Here is a 20,272-nt window from a genome sequence, read left to right as displayed (position 1 = left end):
TTAAATGTAAACATAAGTAAATAAACACACACACATGTTCACATGCTCCAAATGCTTTCCTATACCTTTTCTATGCAACTGTACTAATTAAGATGGAAAATCAAGATTCTGTGCCACATTATGTCATCATTTACCTTAAGTGCGGCTAAACCATTCAGATGCTAAACAATTAACACTTGTCTGTATTTGAAGCCCATTTAGAGTCTGAGGCCCTGCTCTGATCGTCTCTCAGCCAAAAATTCTGGGCAGCTCTCAGTGGCTGTGAGTGTCAGACCATGGCCACCTCCAGGTGGGTCAGAGCAGTCCACGTGTTTGTGTGCAAGTGTGGCCTGCCGCTCCTGATGGTGACTCACGTGTGAGTGCCAGAGGCCCTGCTGCCCGCCAGCCCCTCTGCTCTGCAGGCCAGTCCAGAGCTGGATTCCTGGCACGACTGAGAAAAGAAAGTAAAGCTCTCTAAACACTGGCAGCGAAGTCAGCGTGCCTCCCAGACTCGGAGCAGCAGCCCCAAATCCAGCCCAGAGTCCAGCCCAGCACAGACAGCTGTATTGTAGTGTCTGCCGTTTGCTCTGTTCTTGGCACCCAATACAAGTCCCAAGTGAACTAGTGCCGTGAAGGGCGATTGTTCTCTTTTTTATCCAAATGGCATAAGTTGGGGAGTTACAGTATCTTTTCAAGGTTACTTTCAGACTAGCCTTTACGATAGAGTAGGGAAAGGAGCTAATATAAATCTCGATATTTTATGAAAATACTTCCTTGATGCTTTTTCAAATGTGAAATTAGTCATTGACTTTTAACTTGCATTTGTGTCGCCAATATGTATGCAAGCATACTTGACTTTAAAAGAAGCATTTGAGGTTAGAGATTCACAAGCCTAACAGTTGAAAGTTTTATGTTGTTTGGGATTCTACGACGTATGTATGATTTAGCATGTAGTCCTGAAATTATCAGAGATGCTGGGGGGCGGGATATGTTCTTTGAGTTGGACACGTCTATGAGCGCGGTTTCTGCTGCTTCCCTCCTGGGTCTGTGGCGCTTCTCAGTTCTGCAGTGCGAGTGACTGTAGACTCCATCCTCGGGCTCTGGGCGCGTGGACTCTGCTTGCAGCACAGTCCTTTAATTTGCCTGTGTTTGCTTGATGGGAGAGGAGGGACTTCGGTTCCATTTTTGCTCTCTCTGTTGTATAAGAGCCAGCAAAATAAATATATTGTAAGAAACGCCAAATGGCTGAGATGCTTTTCTGTTATTTTCTTGCCAGGAGCTTGATTGGATACTGTATCAGTAATTCTGGGGAAGGGAAAGAGAAAGAGAAAGTGAACATGAAAATCTCATGAACTTAAACATTTGGCTGGGGATTTAACTTTATTGTCAGACTTTAGTTCTAAGAGATAGGTCAATAGTTGCATGTTGAATTTTATTTAGTAAGTATCAAATTAACGAGGTACTATTCAGTGGTATCAAAACATTTGTTTTTCTGCACTTCTGAGTTTTTTTGTCTTACAGTTGTTTGGCAGCATGGGAAATAAATGACCCTGAATTTTCTTCTTTTTCTTTTAAAGACTTCCAGCTGAACTCTCATCTCTCAACACTGGCAAATATTCATAAGATCTACCATACCCTTAATAAGCTAGTAAGTCAAGCTTTTAAAGACCACCAACTGTTTAAAGTAGTTGTTTTAAGTGTATTTGGTAAAAATTCAGATTATGGATATTGAGATACCAGCTGTTTATGCAAATACTGAATTTTAAAACTTGCTGAATGGTATGTGATTTCTTGGTAATCATGAACATATTTCTTGCAGAATCTAACAGAAGACGTTGGCCAAGACGATCACCCAACAGGTATGTATAAATGCTTATGCTACTTAATTTAATTTAATTTAATTTAATTTTTTAAATTATTTTTTAATTTTATTTCTTTTTTTACTTAATTTTAAATAAGCTTCATAATACAAAGTTACGAAGGAGAAATACTAGCTGAGAATGATGTGTGTTGTAATACACTGACAAGTCGCTACTTGGTTGAGGATGTTTTTCAGGGTGTGTGAAGGAAACCATGTTGCAGCTCCTTCCCGGTGGTGTAGCTCCTTTGTGGGTCTCTGGTTTATGTCAGAGTACTTCAGTCCCTTTAAAGAGGCTGGGGACTCTCCCTAGTGGCCTCACGATACCGTTTCTTTACTAAAGTGCTTTAGTTTATACTAAAAACTTAACAGTAATGCAGTTTGAAAGGTATTCCATAAATGCCTGTTGAATTGAGACGAAAGATAATTTGATTGGTGGGTAGGGGTGTGGGTGGGTGTGTGGTATAGGTCCAGAGGAGTTACAAATGGAAACATTGAAACAGTTATTATGAGCTGTTCTCTAGTCCTGTGGTTCTTCAACTTCAGCTGGTTTATAATCAGCCAGGGAGGGCTTGTTAAAACAGATTGCTAGGCTCCACCCCCAGGGTTTCTGATTCTGTAGATTTGGGCTGGGGCCCCAGAGTTTGCGTTTCTAACAGGCTCCCAGATGATGCTGATGCAGCTGGTCTGGAGACCACACTCTGAGAACCACTTCTCTAAACTGTTGATAAGCAGAACGTTTAGAAACTTACACTTGTTCTGTGGTTTCTATGACTTCCAACAAAAGTTATTAAAATGTATTTAGATTTTTTGAAAATTACCACGGTAATTTTCAGGTAATTATAATTATACAGGAATACAGGAATACATGCTTGTTGGTGAATGTTGAATAGCACAAAACTGAATGGAGTGACAAGTGACAATCTTCCTTCTCTTCTCCCAATCCAGCCTTCCCCCAGTATGCTGTTCAGTGTTTGTTCTTTCAGAGATTTTTATGCGTGCATTAATACTTTTATAGGACTTCTAAAAATTTAGCATCTGAGATCGTACCTGTACATATTATACAGCATCTTTCATTTTTCATGTAATGGTATATCCTTGGAGGTTTGGGGATTTAGAGCTCTCCCACCCTCTCCTCCACATTGGTTTAGAACCAGTTGAAAATTAGACACAAGATGGAGATTGAAGTACCAGTTTTGTTGGAAAACACAGCTTAGATATATAGCAAGAATGCAGAGGAGTTGTAGTATTTTACCTGAACTAAATAAATAGCCTTACACCCAGTCACCCAGTCACTGCCACAACTAGATGAGCACAGGCCAGCACACCTGTTGTCCCCACTCACCCCCAACTCCCCACTTCATGACAGCCCGAAGAGTCTGAACTTCTGCCGGCAGGTCAGTCTGAAGAGGGGGTTCAGATGGGGGCTGGGCCGCTCTGCTCAGCTCCTTCTCCCTGGACCACTAATTGGATTAGACAATCCTCCTTCCAGGGCAAGGAGTCAGAGAAGGAGAGCAGAGTCTGTGCCAGGAGTGTTCTAGAAGGCCAGGCCACAGAGGCTCCCTTCATCTGATCTTTTTGTGTCAGCAAATCAACTCGAGGGCAGTCAAAAACAATTTGCTTATTAATAAATTTTAAAAACATTGTGTGCACATGGTTTTAAAAGAAGTGTCGAAAAGGTAATTTAAAATAGGGGCTCCTGGGTGGCTCAGGTGGTTGAGCATCTGATTTTGGCTCAGGTCATGGTCCCGTGGTTTGTGAGTTCGAGCCCCACATTGGGGTCTGACAACTGGAGCCTGCTTCGGATTCTGTGTCTCCCTCCCTCTCTCTCTGCCCCTCCCTGGTCACATCTGTCTGTCTGTCTGTCTCAAAAATAAATAAACATTAAAAAAAGAAGGTATAAAATAAAAAATGAAAATTTCTGTTCCATTTCATTACCCCCAGCTTTCATCCCCACTAGTACTCCATGCTTGACTCTGCAGGGGTAACTCTTACAGTCTTATGTTTATGTCCCAGATGATGATATTTACCCCCCAATACTGTATACATTTGTATGTGCCTCTTGTGTTTGTCACTCAGTATATCTTGATCTCTTCATAGCAGCCCATTTATAAAGCATGTGTTCTATACCTTCATGTCTCTGCGTTTTTAAAGTTCATGGATATATCATAATATGTTTCTGCAGCCTCCTACTGATATACATTTAAGTGTGTTTAACTTGGCTGCTACAAGTAATGCTGAAATAAAATTTTCAGGGCCAGCTTTAATAGTTAAGTAGTAAAGCACATTTCTCTCCAATTCTAAAATAATATGTTGGTGGCTCTGAGGAGTTTTTAAACTTAAGAGTTAGTGTAGTTTTGATTTAAAACTGCTTTTTGTGTTTGTATAGCCTGGAGATTGTCTCTTCTTTAGCTGGGGTAATAAGACCTCTGAGTTCTGAATCCTATACATTATGCAGTTAACTTTGAACTTCAGATTTAAATGAATGTTGTTACTATAGTAATTTTATATCTAAATATTTAACCTGAATATAGCAATTAAATAACTGGAAGCTGTAATTAAGAAAATGAAAGTGGAAAGTGTGTTTGGCCTCGTGCCTCCTCTTGCCCCCTTGGGGATAGTGGATATGTGTGACACTTGGTATGTGACATGCTGGGGCAGTGCCTGGTACCCCAGACGTGCCAGTCAGTGCCAATTAGCATTAGTAATTCCTTCGAATAGTCCATTTCGTTAACGTTTCCCCGTTTGGTTATAGCATCACTTGTGATTCCCATACCTGAGTATACTCAAAAAATTAAACAACATAAAATCTGTAACGTTTGGAAATCCGAGAACATTAATCATTGTAATGCTGCTCTGAATCTTTTGGCGCAACGGGGTCTCAGCAGTATCTGCCGGAAACTGTATGTGGAAGAGCCAACCAAGTGCGAAAGAGGCTGGTGTCTTCCTGCTCTGTCTCTTCCAACACTTTCCTTTGGTGCTTTCAGTCTTCCTCCCACCAAAAAGAGACAGACAGACAGAATTGATCTTGGACAAGTAGCCCCAAATCCGAATTATAGGGAGTGAATAAAAAATCGTGGACGGGGAGGACAAAAAAAATGAGTAACAAAGAAGGTAGATGTCAGAAGTCAATATTTAGAGACCAAGGAAAGGAAAATTTTTTTTTTGTCTTAAGTAGTAGGATGAAAATTGCACATTTGGACCCTGATAGTTTCACTCAAGCAAGCAAGTAGTTCAATGATCTGTTCAAGGAAATGAAAGAAAATATTAGGTACTGGAAAGATGTTTTCAAACACGATCTATTTATCAACTTAAATCACTATGTCTTTGTGACATTCTTCAGTGAATAGTGAGGTGAAATAGCTCCATAAAAAGTAGTGAAGTGGCAGAATGAACCACGTAAAATGTTATTAAGTGAAACAAGGTTATGATGCAACAAACTCAATAAAATGGAAAATTAGATGGTGGAATTTTTTTTAAGTTTTTTATTTTTTAAAGTTTATGTTTGGAGAGACAGAGACAGTGTGAGTTGGGGAGGGGCAGAGAGAGGAGGGGGAGAGAGAGAGAGAATCCCAAGCAGGCTCCTTACTGCCAGTATGGAGCCCAGCTTGGGGCTTGAACCCATGAAACTGTGAGATCACGACCTGAGCCAAAACCAGGAGTCAGATGCTTAACTGACTGAGTCACCCAGGCACCCCAGACAGTGAAAGTTTGGTACTGGAACATGCATTTCTACTAAGTTAGGAAAGGTCAGAATAATTCTCTAATTTTATGGGCCTCTTGAGGCCCACAAACAAAAAGGTCAAAAAGGGAAAGGCAATGGTGCACCTACTTAAATAATGTTTACGAAGAATAACATATTTAGTTAAATTATTATCAAGACAACAAGCTGGATAGTCATTAAAGGGCCTTGGTCCAAACAGGTGAACTCAAGTTTCTCTTTAAAATAGATTTTCTAGGACCAGATATTTAAAAAAAAAAAAAATGTTGAAAAATGTTGGCAGTATTTCTAATTGTTTAATGTGGGAAGAATTCATTGACTACCTGGTTTATTTGAAAATGCGGTCAATTAATAGAATATTTCATTTGTTTTAACAACTTAGATCACTTTAGATCTACTTTAGTGATCTGAAGTTCTTTTAAAACTAAGCCAAAAAGAAATGAACTCAAATCATAACCTGGGGTAAAAAATATAAACAATTTTCATTGCCTTCCTAAGGATCATATATCGACCCTAGCATCTCAGGCTAGATTTCAGACTGACTGTCCATCTAGTGTAGAAGTATTGAGACTGAACACCAGAACATCAAGATAATTATAAGGAGTGAGAATTCTAGGTTGGGATTATTAGTTGATACTAGTCTTCTCTTTCTCCTGCTTTATTATGATTATCAGAAGGCTTTTCTTCTTTCATATGTATCTGCCAAATATTTCTCCTGATGTAAGATAGATCTTTAAAATCTTTTTCATCACCGCTTTTTCTTGGGTGATTGGCAAAGAATGAAAACTTGCAGCTCTGATCATTTCAGATGAATTTTGGGGTTTCTTAAAGTTCATCTACAGGAAGTTGCTTTTCTTTGTTAAGTATTTATTGATGTAGGAACTTTTGGGTACTCAACCTAATGGGCCAATTTTCTCATCTGTAGAATTGGGGCAGTAATAACACCTCTCAGATTAGTGAGCATAACTTTGAAAGTTCTTCAGAGTTATCTTTAAAATGCCAGACATTTTAATAATAATATTTGGCCTCTAATATTTTGCCTAATATTTTGCCTCTACCTGTAATGTCAGATTGATTGTGTTTAAGTAAATACTTACACAGAGTGTTAAAATAGTCCGTTCTTTGTTTTGTTTTCTAAAGCTTATTTATTTATTTTGAGAGAAAGAGAGAGGGTATGTGAGCAGGGGAGGGGCAGAGAGAGAGGGCAAGAGAGAATTCCGAGCAGACTCTGAGCTCTTACTTGGAGCCCGACGTGGGACTCTATCACAGGAACTGTGAGATCATGACATGAGCTGAAATCAGCAGTCGGATGCTTAACTAACTGAGCCACCCAGGTGCCCCAGTCAGATGCTTAACTAACTGAGCCACCCAGGTGCCCCAAATAGTCCGTTCTTTGAAGCAGATAAACATTTCGTAACGTTCTTGTTACTTATTATTTTGTTTTTTTAAAGATAAAGTTTAATTGAAGTAGATTATGTGATATAAGTTCCGAGTAAAGCATAAATATAATGATGCAAATAAATACAAATTTGTAAAACACTCATTTAAACAAATACAATTTTTATTATAAAAAGACTTATCACAAAGTTATTTTAAGGGGAAGACATTCTTGAATATTTTTGTTTAAAAAAATCCTACTTTGCCAGGAGACTTAAAGTGAAGTGCTTATTTTCCTGACGAATGGGAAAAAAATCTGAAATTATGGTATGTTATCTGTTCATAGTATTTTAAATCTCTGGAAAGGTACTGAAGAAACGTAGTGACTTTTTTTTTTTTTTTTTTTTACTTGTTTATTTATTCTGAGAGAGAGAATGTGTGTGTGCACATGAGCAGTGGAGGGGCAGACGGAGGGAGGGAGAGAGAATCCCAAGCAGGCTCTGCGCTGTCAGCACAGACCCTGATGCGGGGCTCGTTCTCACAGAAGCGTGAGGTCACGACCTGAGCTGAAACCAAGAGTCAGACGCTCAACCAACTGAGCCCCCCAGGTGCCCTGAAACGTACTGACTTTTTATTTTTTTTTTTATTTTTTATTTTTTATTTTTTTTTATTTTTAATTTTTTTTTTTTTAATTTTTTTTTTTTATATTTATTTTTTTTTTTTATTTTTTAATATATGAAATTTACTGTCAAATTGGTTTCCATACAACACCCAGTGCTCATCCCAAAAGGTGCCCTCCTCAATACCCATCACCCACCCTGCCCTCCCTCCCACCCCCCATCAACCCTCAGTTTGTTCTCAGTTTTTAACAGTCTCTTATGCTTTGGCTCTCTCCCACTCTAACCTCTTTTTTTTTTTTTTTTTTTTTCTTTCCTTCCCCTCCCCCATGGGTTTCTGTTATGTTTCTCAGGATCCACATAAGAGTGAAACCATATGGTATCTGTCTTTCTCTGTATGGCTTATTTCACTTAGCATCACACTCTCCAGTTCCATCCATGTTGCTACAAAAGGCCATATTTCATTTTTTCTCATTGCCACGTAGTATTCCATTGTGTATATAAACCACAATTTCTTTATCCATTCATCAGTTGATGGACATTTAGGCTCTTTCCATAATTTGGCTATTGTTGAGAGTGCCGCTATAAACATTGGGGTACAGGTGCCCCTATGCATCAGTACTCCTGTATCCCTTGGATAAATTCCTAGCAGTGCTATTGCTGGGTCATAGGGTAGGTCTATTTTTAATTTTCTGAGGAACCTCCACACTGCTTTCCAGAGCGGCTGCACCAATTTGCATTCCCACCAACAGTGCAAGAGGGTTCCTGTTTCTCCACACGTACTGACTTTTTAAAGTACAATTTGATTTATACATGTTTTAGGAACAGGTATTTATTGAGAGTCTCCTTTTGGATTCTCAATAATGTATGTATCTTATTATTATTGTACTGAGACACTGTATTGCCTGCTGTCTATGCACAGGTAAACCAAACGGGGCCCTGCAAGCCAGGGCGTATTTGGAATGTGCGCTTAAAAACCCTAGTTTATTGCTCTTGCTCAGCTGGGATCCCTGGAGCCGTGTTGGGGGGAAGAGGAGCAGTATTGGGGCAAATACGCCTTGAGTTGTGTGCTCTCTGTGTATTTTGTTGACTTGGTTCGTGTTGGCAAAGTATTTCAAGTAAACTTGTTTTCCTTGCATTAAAAAATTGCTTTTTAGGTAGCCTGAGACTTTTCACTGTCGTTATGGGTTCTATCTCGGGTTCTACCTGTGAAGCTGTGCTGTGTCGTCCTTTGTATCTTCCCTGGCATGGGAATTGGATGTGTCTTTCCTCTGAGGCAGGGTTGAAAGGGTCAGTGAGCCAGTGAGTGCTGGAAAGGTGAACAGATGTTGTTTCTTTGTGAAAGATGGCCCCACAGTAGCCACTCACTTACGCTGATCGTTAGAGTAGAGAGATCTGAACAGAAGCCATAGTTCTTGGCTAGAAGGAAAAAATTTTAAATAAATAAAAGAATAAAATGCCAAATTGGGGCTCAAATATGAGTGCATTTTACATGGACACGAGGAAAAGTGATTTGTGAAACCTTTTCACAGAAAGCATCAAATAAGGAAGAAAATAAGAGAAAGTTGAAAACGTTAGTTAACTTAAGATATTTGTATGTTTCCCCAAAACATGATGCTCTTGTTGAGTAGGATTCAGTGAAAGCCAGACATTATACCTGTTTGTCTATGAGGAAGCGGGTAGGAGAGGAGTGAGTGGGTTAACCTTTATTGGCGAATATTGTGAAGACGTTATTTTAAATAGTGTTCGCTGTTGCACGGGCTGAGGGGATAGTACATTTTCCTCTGTGTTCTGCAAACACTGGTGTGAGGGAGAGTTTATTGCCAGACTAGGTGCTCAGAACTAAGCCATGACCGGCACTGGAAGGAAATGACTTTTCTTCATACGTACACATTCAGGGAGGGGAAAGTGAGCCTCAAGGTTTAAGACAGACTACTCTTCCTTCCTTCCTTCCTTTCTTTTTTTTAAGTTATAGTTGATATACAATGTTGTATTAGTTTCAGGTGTATAACATGTTGGTTTGGCAGTTCTGTACGTTACAGCGTTCACCAAGGTAAGTGTTGTTACCGCCTCTCACCATACCCGGTTATTACAGTATTATTTGCTATATTCTGTACTTTGCATCCCTGTGACCTACTTATTTTATAACTGGAAGTCTGTACGGCTGAATCCCTTTCACCTATTTTGCCCACCTTGCCCCGACCCACCTCTCCTCTGGCAGCCACCAGTTTGTTCTCTGTATTTATGAGTCTGTTATTTTTCATTTGTTCAATTTGTTTTATTTTTTAGATTCCACATACAAGGGAAATTCGGTGGGATTTGTCTCTCTCTGACTTCTTGCGCTTAGCATAATACTCTCTGGCTCCATCCATGTTGTTGCAAATCGCAAGATTTCATTATTGTTTGTGGCTGAATAATATTCCATTGTGTATGTACACACATCTGCTTTATCCCTTCATCTGTTGAGGGACACTTAGGTTGCTTCCCTATCTGGGCTATTGTAAATCGTGCTGCAACACACCTAGGCGTGCATATATTCTTTTCAAAATAGTGTTTTTGTTTTCCTTGGGTGAATACCCAGAAGTGGGATTGCTGAGTCATATAGTAGTTACGTTTTTAATTTTTTTCAGGAACCTCCACACCGTTTTCCACAGTGGCTGCACCAGCTTGCATTCCCACCAACAGTGCAAAAGGGTTCCCTTATCTCCACATCCTCGCCAACATTTGTTATTTCTTGGACAGACTGTTACTTCTGAGCAGTGTGGCAGGCTTTCCAGCTAGGCAGGATGTACTTTTACGTTCTGCAGGCCCCAGCCCAGAGCGTTAACGGACAAGAATGAATCTTTTTCTTGTGTGTTGGCAGTCTCCAAAAGCTTGGGTCGCTCTGAAACTCTTTGGACCTTTTTGTATGCTCCCATGTTGTTTATAAGCAGGACCACCCCTTCATAGGGGAGATGGTGTGTGTGGTGGTGGGCAACACTTTGTCTGGCTTTCTCTTCGGGTTATTGCTGCTGTTGTCGGGGAGAGAGACACTGTACGCCTTGTGTCTCTGAAAACCCCCCTGCTTGCATTCTTGCAAGGACAGGATCTGGTTGGGATCTGGAGTAGGGCCACTGAAGGTTGTCTTTCTAGCCCTGTTTGGGGTCTGCTTCTGTGCTAAAGGAGCAAGCAGGACCCTCGAGCTCACGCGTTGTTCAGGACCTGGCATTGGGTAGAAGCCTCATTCAGGCTGTGGTCCTGGTTTGTAACAGAAAAGGTGCTTCCTGGGAACCTAGCACAGTGTGGAAGCCTCACTGTGAACTGGGCTTTAGGTTCCAGTCCTGATCATTGCACTTCTTGTGGTTGTGACCATGAGCTATTGACAACTCTCTTCCTGCCCACAGAACAGTTTTCTAGAAGGAGCTGTCTGTGTGCACTGTGTTTGCTCCCTCACCTCGCATCCCTCCGCAGCCCATCGCAGTGTGGCCCCCGCCCTCACCGGCCCCGCGCTGCTGTGCTTCGTTGCCCGTTGCGGTGTGTCCCTTTTGCTCCTTCCCTGAGCTGACCTCTGTGTGCACTTGACCGCGGCCCGAGACTGTCTCTTCCTGGCTTGTAGGACATTATACTTTCCTAGGTTTTCTCCCTGTCTGGGTCTTTCCCTGACCCTTGAACATCCGTACTCCCCAGGGCTGTGTCCTGAGTTCCTGCTTCTCATCTCTGCCTGGATGGCCTCAGCGGCTACAGAAAATAGCGGCTGAGGGCTTGGACTTTGCTGCCAAGCTGCTTGGCTTCCGTCATCCATTTCGCCTACCGCTTTCTGGCTGTCACTTAATCTGTCTTCTTCAGTTTCTTAGTATGTAAAAATGGGGTGCTAATCATACCTACATCGCAGGGTTGCGATGCAGCCTGAGCACTGCCCGCACACCTCCAGTATGGAAGTTAGGGCGTGTTTCTTTATGTCCCCGCCATCTGTCTACGCACAGCGCTTGGCACCTAGGCACTCACTGAATGGATGTTTTCCTTCATAGAAATCCGGAGAGGTGGGTATCACAGTTCTTACTCCTTAAATGAGGAACCGGAATAGGGTAGCGGTTGACCAAGCCACACAGTTAGATGAAGAGCCAGAACTTACTCGTCGAATGCAGGTCATTTACACACTAGCCTCTTATGCTGCCTCTTGTCTCTGACTCAGTGAGAGCCCAGAGCCTTCCACCAAGGAGCTGATAGAAGGAGGAGAGAGTCATGGGGGTCCAGAATACACCGCTGAACACTTTTGGGACCTTGGAAAATCACGTGGCTGCCTGAGCCTTGGTTTTTCCCATATGTCAAGTACAGATTATGATCTTTCCCCTGCCTGACATTTGGGGTTATTGTGGGAACCAGATGGCATATCTGATTACCCCTGTGCCAGGATGGATACAAGTATTTTAATTTATAACGGTTTTAGACAGTCTGAAACGAGACTGTCTGGGTTTGTACCCCAGTTTTGCCACTTAACTCCCTGTCTCCATTTTCTCATCTGCATGGGCAACAAGGGTTATTCTCTTTTCATAAGCCTGTTTGGAGGTAACAGGTCAGTAGGTCATATGAACGGGGCCTGGCTCACAGGGAGGTCCCTGTAAGTGCTCTATGTTGTGATTGTTGTTACTATAGTTTAGTATCTTTTACCAAATGAAAGTTATGCGTCTGAAAACCCAGACTGAAAGTGGCAGAAACAAGCTCAAAATTAGTATGGAAATTCTGCTCAAGATCATGTCAGGCTTCTGTCCAAAAAATCTAAATCCTGTTTTTCTTTTTTCTTTTCTAATTTTTTTTTTTTTTAACGTTTATTTATTTTTGAGACAGAAAGAGACAGAGCATGAACGGGGGAGGGTCAGAGAGAGAGAGGGAGACACAGAATCTGAAACAGGCTCCAGGTTCTGAGCTGTCAGCACAGAGCCCAACGCGGGGCTCGAACTCACGAACCGCGAGATCATGACCTGAGCCGAAGTCAGACGCTTAACCGACTGAGCCACCCAGGCGCCCCTAAATCCTGTTTTTCTAAGATGAGATATCCCTGAAGCTTAAGAGTATTGGGACTGAGGTGCCTGTTTGTATTTTAGATTCAAGGTTACTGGTTGATCTGGCCTTGCCTCATGAAATACTCAATTGAGATAGCAGTGCAGTTCCTTTTGAAGGAACGTTGACAAATAAGAGAGACCGAAAGCTTTGATGATTTATATTAATGTTTTTGGAGAGTAAATGGAAATTGTGATAACTTCCGTTTCTGATGTGGTTTTGTGGGGACAGTGTTAACTTATTTGTGTCACTGCAAGGTTTATTTCTTGACTATAACATTCTCTCAAAGAGGAACTAAAAACCTTTTGTTCACCTTATAACATTTACAGATAACCTCTAAACCCTTTACAGTACAAGCCGTGAAAGTTTTTAATTTGGTGGTGGTATTCTTTGGAAATGTTAGGATGTGGCTAAACTTGATGCTGTGCCCTTTGACTCTCTGTTTGTAGGAAGCCTGCGGTCTTGCAGTTCCTCAGACTGCTTTAGTAAAGTGATGCCGCCGAGGAAAAAGAGAAGACCTGCCTCTGGAGATGATTTATCTGCCAAGAAAAGTAGACATGATGGGTACGTCGTAGATCAGAGCGGATGATGTGTATCAAAGAGGCACATTCCTACCCGGCCCTCTGTGGGTCTGCTCGTGCGCAGATTCCACTGGAATGTTGTTTTGGTTCTGCCAGGTGTATTTTCAAGGTGTAATTATCTTGCGATTCTTCTTTCGCGTGGGGGTTTCTAAAACGAAAACAAACTTAGGTAAGTTGAGTTCTTAGGAACCGAAGTTTTATCTTAGTCCATTGATCCACCAAAACTCGTGTAGAGTTCTTCTTTCCTTTGAAGGGCTTGCCATCTGTGCGTGTTGAGGACCGCGGGACTGGTATGCGTGTGTCCTTTAAGAGGTCTCACTGGACACACAACCACAGGAATCCGTAATCGCTTTCGCAAGGGACCCAGGCTGGGTTGCTAGAGAGCGCTGCCGGGACTGAACGCTCTGAGCCCACTCGGAGTATTAGCCGAGCAGAGGTTGAGTCTCAGATGAGTGAGAATTTGTTAGGAACTGCGAAAAAAGAAGACCATGTAAACGAATTCTTTTTCCGACAAGTGAACTGTTTAATTTTGCTAACTCTAAAAAGTCATTAGACTTGTTGATTTGAGGCGTCTCTATCATTGCACCTTGATTTTCATACATCATCTTTCCTTTTCTCTCTCTCTCTCTCTCTCTCTCTCTCTTTTTTAACAATGAACAAACATCATAATTTTAGTCTTTGCTGCTTTTCTTACATTTTCCTCCATTCTGGCCTGTAGGTTACTTCACTAATGGGCCTGAATATTCACATCTATAAATCAAGGAGATTAGATGAGATTTTTTCGTTTTTTTTTCTTGCTGTGATACTTAATAGGTTCCAACTCTGTTGGAAGGATAGAGAGATAGACTCTGAAAATGTGAAAATAATATGACTCTTCATATCCCAGATGAGTAGAAAATAATGATCTCTAAGAAGACAGCGGTGATTTAGAAGATAAGCACCAGCAGTGTGTAGACCAGTGATTTTCAGCTTTGGGAAGCCAGGTTACTTGGTACTTCTTTGGTGTAAAGAATTATTTTTTTTAATTAAAAAATTTTTCTAATGTTGTATTTATTTTTGAGAGAGAGACAGACAGAATGCCAGCAGGGGAAGGGTGGAGAGAGAGGGAGACACAGAATCTGAAGCAGGCTCCAGGCTCTGAGCTGACAGCACAGAGCCCGACGTGCGGCTCGAACTCATGAACCGTGAGATCATGACCTGAGCAGAAGTCGATGCTTAACTGACTGAGCCACCCAGGCGCCCCTTTGGTGTAAAGAATTACTAAGTTCTGATAATCACATAGCATTTTGTGACTGTGTATGTAGACTTGTTATTTTTCCCCACAGTCCGACAGAACTTAGTATGAAGGAGCTAGTTTGGAAACTGGTGGCTGTGTTGCAGAAGGATGTGAGGTACTCTTACTGATAGCATTTCATTGGCCACCCAGGGGGTAGGGGTCTGTAGCTTTAGCTCAGTTTCCCTCTTGTTCTTTTTTGAAAAACAAGTTTATTTACATACCATAGCTTTCATCCATTTTAAGTGTACAACTCAGTGATTTTTACGAAGTGGTTAGGAATTACACAGCTGTCCCTACAAAGCAGTGTTAGCAGGTCCCCACCACCCACTGTGATCCCTGATGCCCATTCACAGTCTGTCTGCATTCCCGCCCCCAGACGCTGCAGTCACCCATCCAACTTCTCTCTACAGATTGGCCTTTTCTGGGCATTCCACGTGAGTGGTCTTCATGCGTCATGCTTCTGTCACTTAGCATGACGTTTTAGAGGTTCATCCATGTAGTAGCATGTGTCAGTATTTTTCTCTTATTTACGGAATGGTATTCAGTTGTCCTTTTTTATGTGGGGTATTCTTAGGCCATTCAGACATTACAGCGTCATACGGAGGTCTCCGTGTTGTTACAGACTGTGAGCTAAGAATGTCTAGGCCCAGGACTGGAACCTGTGCGTTTGAACCCTTGGCCAGTACTCCCCTTTGTTTCTGGGTAGTATGGCTAACTCTTCTAGAAGAAATAGAACACTGGTGGTTTGCAGTTTCAGTGTCTTAATACCCTGTAACCATGTTTGGTATCAAAACCCAGAATCTCTAACCAGAGGTACATATAGTTACTCTGATAAATGCCTAGGTCATGAGTAAATACTTACTAAAAAGTAATTATGTGTGATCTTTACAATATATACTATATAAAACTACATTCATAAATGTTCATATATATATATATATATACACACACATGCACACAACACACATGCACACACGTACACACATACACACCTATTTAGGCAACTTATATAGAAATGAGAGAAAGAAAAAGTATACGCTCCTCATTTTTCTATTAAAATGACTATTTTCAAGATCCTTCCTTCGTTCCCCTCCCCAGGTAGGGAATATCTTGGTTCTTAGCCCCAGGTCATCATAAAATAGAGAATTCTGCAGCAAGTCACAGTGTTGGAAGGAGGAAGCCACCCTGCCTCCCGACTCAGTTCTCCAGCTCATGCTAGCCGTCCCCACGGTAGGGGGGTGTTGCAAGAGAGTGGCAGAAACCAAGGCTCCTCTGTCCGTCTCTCTCCTGAGGTGTTTTCCTGGAGGTGTAGACATAATTTGATGTTTCTTTTTATTTGCTTCATGGTCGCTTGACATGTCTAATACTGACAGGTTCTTCCCTAGACTGTGTTCTGTGCCCAGCCTGACTTGTAGGACATGAAAGTCAGGAGGCTTTTCATGCAGAGACATGAGTGGGTTCTAGGGTCATCACTTGAAGAAAACACCTCAGCTGTTGCTGACCGTGTCTCACTATATCATTCTGTAGTTGGTTCTGGCTAGTGGGGTAGAGGGGAGGATATCCAATCAGTTCTTACCGACCACTTGTTAATCAGAGAAGAACCTGTATCAAGTGTTTACTGTTTAATTCTGTTATGGGTGTGACCGTGTTTAAAACGGTAGTTACAAAAGCTGAAGCTTCTGAATGCAGGAAGTAAAATGTTTATACCGGGAATCTGATTGAGTAGGTATCTGGTTTGGGTAAAAGAGTAAAAACTATCTGCTACTGAAAAGAAACTCAGCATCTTTAAATAATTTCAGATTCCTTTCTCAATTTCCAGCATGTATAGAAAATATGATTCAACTAGAATAAAGACTGAAGAAGAAGCCTTTTCAAGTAAGAGATGCTTAGAGTGGTTCTACGAATATGCCGGTAAGGTCCTCGCTTATACTATCTAATACTGATCTTCATGAAAATAAGGAATACCTTAGGGGAGATTAAAGAACTTTAAAATGTGTACTTTTCTAATGTGGTTTCTGTGCTGTCTCTTCCTGTTTGAGGGAGGGAACATAGTCGAAACAAATCACCAAATGTCCTATTTATAGCCAGCAGCTAAGCCAAAGAATTCAGAACACTAGAACGGAACTGAAAAGATGAATGCACTTGGGAGAAATACTCTGGATTGCTAGGAAACCTATTTAGAATGCTGGTAGTGGGTGATGATTTGGTTTGTATATCAAAGTTAAAACAAGCTTTGCTTGCTTTGAACCTTTATGTGCAATGGAATTTCTTATATTAAGTGTCTGTTTTGAAAGATCATTTGGTGGAAAATGTTTGTTTTGTCATTTAAAATGTCTTAAGTTCAGTCCTGTTTTTTGCAGCTGACAGTAACTGGTTGGATAATATAATACTGGAGTCTAGGGGTTGTTTGTCACTGTAGCTGTGCATGGTGTAAAAAGAAAAAGGAGTATTTCCAGATAAGTTTGAGCTGAAGGCTCTTTTGCTTTTCCTCTTCACCTTATTTCAGGCCCTCTCCTGCCCTATCAACTTGACAATTTCAGCCACTTTCAAACCGATTTTCGTATCATGTGTCTCTGCTCCCAGCTAGGTTTCACGCACCTTCCGTTGTCTCATTTAAAAAACAAAACACAAACAAAAAACTGAACAGGTAGATCATACACGTCATTCCCTAACAATCCACTCCAGCTTCGCCCCCTGCTGAAAAATCCCTGCTACCTATATATGGGTTGAAAGACATCTGACTCACTGCCGTCCCCTTACCTGGAGTGTTTTTTCTCCACTTTTCCATCTGACAGCTGTGCTGTACATCTTCTGAGCCCCTTAATTTGCTTAATAGCCTTCTTTGTACTTAACACAGCACAGGACAGTTTTCATAACTAGTTCTGATACCCTTTTATTGGGGGTCAAAGTGAGGGTTCCTCCTATGGCCTGATCTTGCCACCCCTCCCACCCCTCCCACCCCTCCCACCCCTCCCACCCCTCCCACCCCTCCCACCCCTCCCACCCCTCCCACCCCTCCCACCTCTCCCCCCTCTCCCCCCTCTCCCCCCTCTCTCCCCCCTCTCCCCCCTCTCCCCACCCCCACCTGATCCTAGCCCTTCTCTAATAAACAGCCTTGCCTTTTTGGCCACAGAAGTTGTTGTAGGGGCCGACGGGTTACCTAGGCCAGGCCAACAGATAAAATTTCCCAGGATTTTCAGATTGAAGCTGGGAGGGAGAAGGGCTTCTTTCTCTTCGGGTGGAAGGTTTGAAAGGACGCGATCCTGATTCCTGTAGGTCTTTGGTTTTGTGAGCTACCCCAGTATCTTTCTAATGAATTCTCCTTTATTACTTGAACTAGTTTGAGCTAGATTTTGTTTGCAGGCACGGACATTAGTATAAACACTTAACGCAGTATTAGAATGTATGTGTTCCCATGTTTACATCATGAGAATACGAATCTTTTGAAGACATTTCGTGTCCCTAGGAAAAATGGGTGGCACTTTTCCAGGTGTTTGATATATGGGTACTGAATGAAGAGTTTTCTCATATTCGTATCACCTTGATTATGAAAGTTTTTTGCTTTCTTATCTTGGTTCACATTTATTTTTATGAAATGTGTTATGAAAAGGAAGTTTTATTTTTTTAGTTCTTTTAAAATATAATTTATTGTCAAATTGGTTTCCATACAACACCCAGTGCTCATCCCAGCAGGTGCCCTCCTCAACGCCCATCACCCACTTTCCCCTCTCCCCCACCCCCCATCTACCCTTAATTTGTTCTCAGTCCTTAAGAGTCTCTTACGGTTTGTCTCCCTCCTTCTCTGTAACATTTTTCCCCCCTTCCCCTCCCCCCTGGTCTTCTGTTAAGTTTCTCCAGATCCACATATGAGTGAAAACATATGGTATCTGTCTTTCTCTGCCTGACTTATTTCACTTAACATAATACCCTCCATTCCTTCCACATTGCTGCAAATGGCCAGATTTCATTCTTTCTCATTGCCAAGTAGTATTCCATTGTATATATAAACCACATTTTCTTTATCCATTCGTCAGTTGATGGACATTTAGGCTCTTTCCATAATTTGGCCATTGTTGAAAGTGCTGCTATAGGGGCGCCTGGGTGGCGCAGTCGGTTAAGCGTCCGACTTCAGCCAGGTCACGATCTCGCGGTCCGTGAGTTCGAGCCCCACGTCAGGCTCTGGGCTGATGGCTCGGAGCCTGGAGCCTGTTTCCGATTCTGTGTCTCCCTCTCTCTCTGCCCCTCCCCCGTTCATGCTCTGTCTGTCTCTGTCCCAAAAATAAATAAAAACGTTGAAAAAAAAAATTAAAAAAAAAAAAAAAAAAGAAAGTGCTGCTATAAACATTGGGGTACAAGTGCCCCTATGTATCAGCACTCCTGTATCCTTTGGGTAGATTCCTAGCAGTGCTATTGCTGGGTCATAGGGTAGATTTATTTTTAATTTTTTGAGGAACCTCCACACTGTTTTCCAGAGCGGCTGTACCAGTTTACATTCCCATCAACAGTGCAAGAAGGTTCCCATTTCTCCACATCCTCGCCAGCATCTATAGTCTCCTGATTTGTTCATTTTAGCCACTCTGACCGGCGTGAGGTGATATCTCATTGTAGTTTTGATTTGTATTTCCCTGATGATGAGTGACATTTAGCATCTTGTCAGTGTGTCTGTTGGTGAAAAGGAGGTTTTAAACAGACAAAAAGTATACTTAATCCCACCATTGTAGCACAGCTATTTTGATTTTTTGTGTGGATGTGTCTTCGTTTACAAGCAAACATAATTTTTCCATGGCGTGATCACATTTGTTTCCTTTAAAAAGAGAGCAGTCTACAGTTTTCCTTTTTGTTTGCTTTTCTCTGGCTCAGGAAGGTGACATTTGGGATAAAGGTTACGCCACAGTTTTTAGGTTCCTGGAGATCCCTGCCAGGTGGTTCCTTGCAGTTCATCCCTGCAAAAAGTGTTTGTGGGTGTGGCCATCCCTATTTTTACGAAGCAACCCCCCCCCCCCCCCGCCCTTTTCTTCTTTTCTTGTATCAATGCCTTGAAAGTGGAAATAATTAAGAGCCCCAACTGACACCCACTTCACTTTTAATATCGAACTACATGAATAAAAACTGTAGATCATTATTACTTTAGAAAAACCAATGGTGAAATGACCCGGGGTGACTGTCAGGTTGTGCTGTAGGATGAGTCTGTAGGCCACAGGCCCCCTGGATGCTAGAATGAGGACGACTTCACAAGCTGTGGTGAATCCTGTTTCCTTAGAAAAAAGTCAGCTGGTGTGGGCTGACTCCCTGCACTTTAATCCAGAGTGAATGGAGGGGTGGGTAGAGGCCTTGGTAGTGGAGCTGCTTCACATGGGTGCCCCCTTGTTCTTCCCAGAGTTCTCCATTCCACTCCTTACCCTGCCTCCACCATCCATGGCTCCTGCAGCCTGAGCCCCTCTCCTCCCAGCCTTGGCCCAGCCAGTTAACCCCAGCCCTCCTTTACACATTCTAGGATGCAGCCTCCCACCTTTTAGAATCCCTATCAACTCCATTTCTGGTTCTCAGGGATTTAATAGGGAAACTTACTCCACTGGGGGCTCCTCCTGTTCTCTGTGGTTACAGGTTTACTCCCTTCTGTACTTTGATTACCTTAGTTCTCTGTGACTTTAGAAAGGATTGGTTCCATCTGAAACTGGGGCTCCATTTCTTTTCATTAGAATGAAAATAACCAGTTTTACATAATATACAATTTACCTAATAACTCCCACTTTCTGAAATATATCTAAGAATAAGGAATTAAGCCAAATACACCCGTGCCAACATTGACTTCAAAGTTACACTAAA

General features: G+C 41.9%; 1 protein-coding gene across 10 annotated transcripts in view; it reads left to right on the top strand.

Moving 5' to 3' along the window:
• The window catches only part of DCUN1D4 (defective in cullin neddylation 1 domain containing 4), an 86,189-nt gene that overhangs the window by 27,979 nt on the left and 37,938 nt on the right, over nucleotides 1-20,272 (top strand). For 6 of the 10 annotated variants that reach the window (XM_042936411.1, XM_042936409.1, XM_042936418.1 and 3 more), the window contains 4 exons: nucleotides 1,557-1,627; nucleotides 1,799-1,838; nucleotides 13,039-13,153; nucleotides 16,266-16,357. In XM_042936411.1, the coding sequence (XP_042792345.1) occupies nucleotides 1,557-1,627; nucleotides 1,799-1,838; nucleotides 13,039-13,153; nucleotides 16,266-16,357 (318 nt within the window). The other 4 variants (XM_042936414.1, XM_042936415.1, XM_042936413.1 and 1 more) reach the window with 4 other exon arrangements.

The sequence above is a fragment of the Panthera leo genome, chromosome B1 (assembly GCF_018350215.1).
Source record: "Panthera leo isolate Ple1 chromosome B1, P.leo_Ple1_pat1.1, whole genome shotgun sequence".
Classification (NCBI taxonomy): domain Eukaryota; kingdom Metazoa; phylum Chordata; class Mammalia; order Carnivora; family Felidae; genus Panthera; species Panthera leo.
This window is presented reverse-complemented; position numbering and strand designations above follow the sequence as displayed.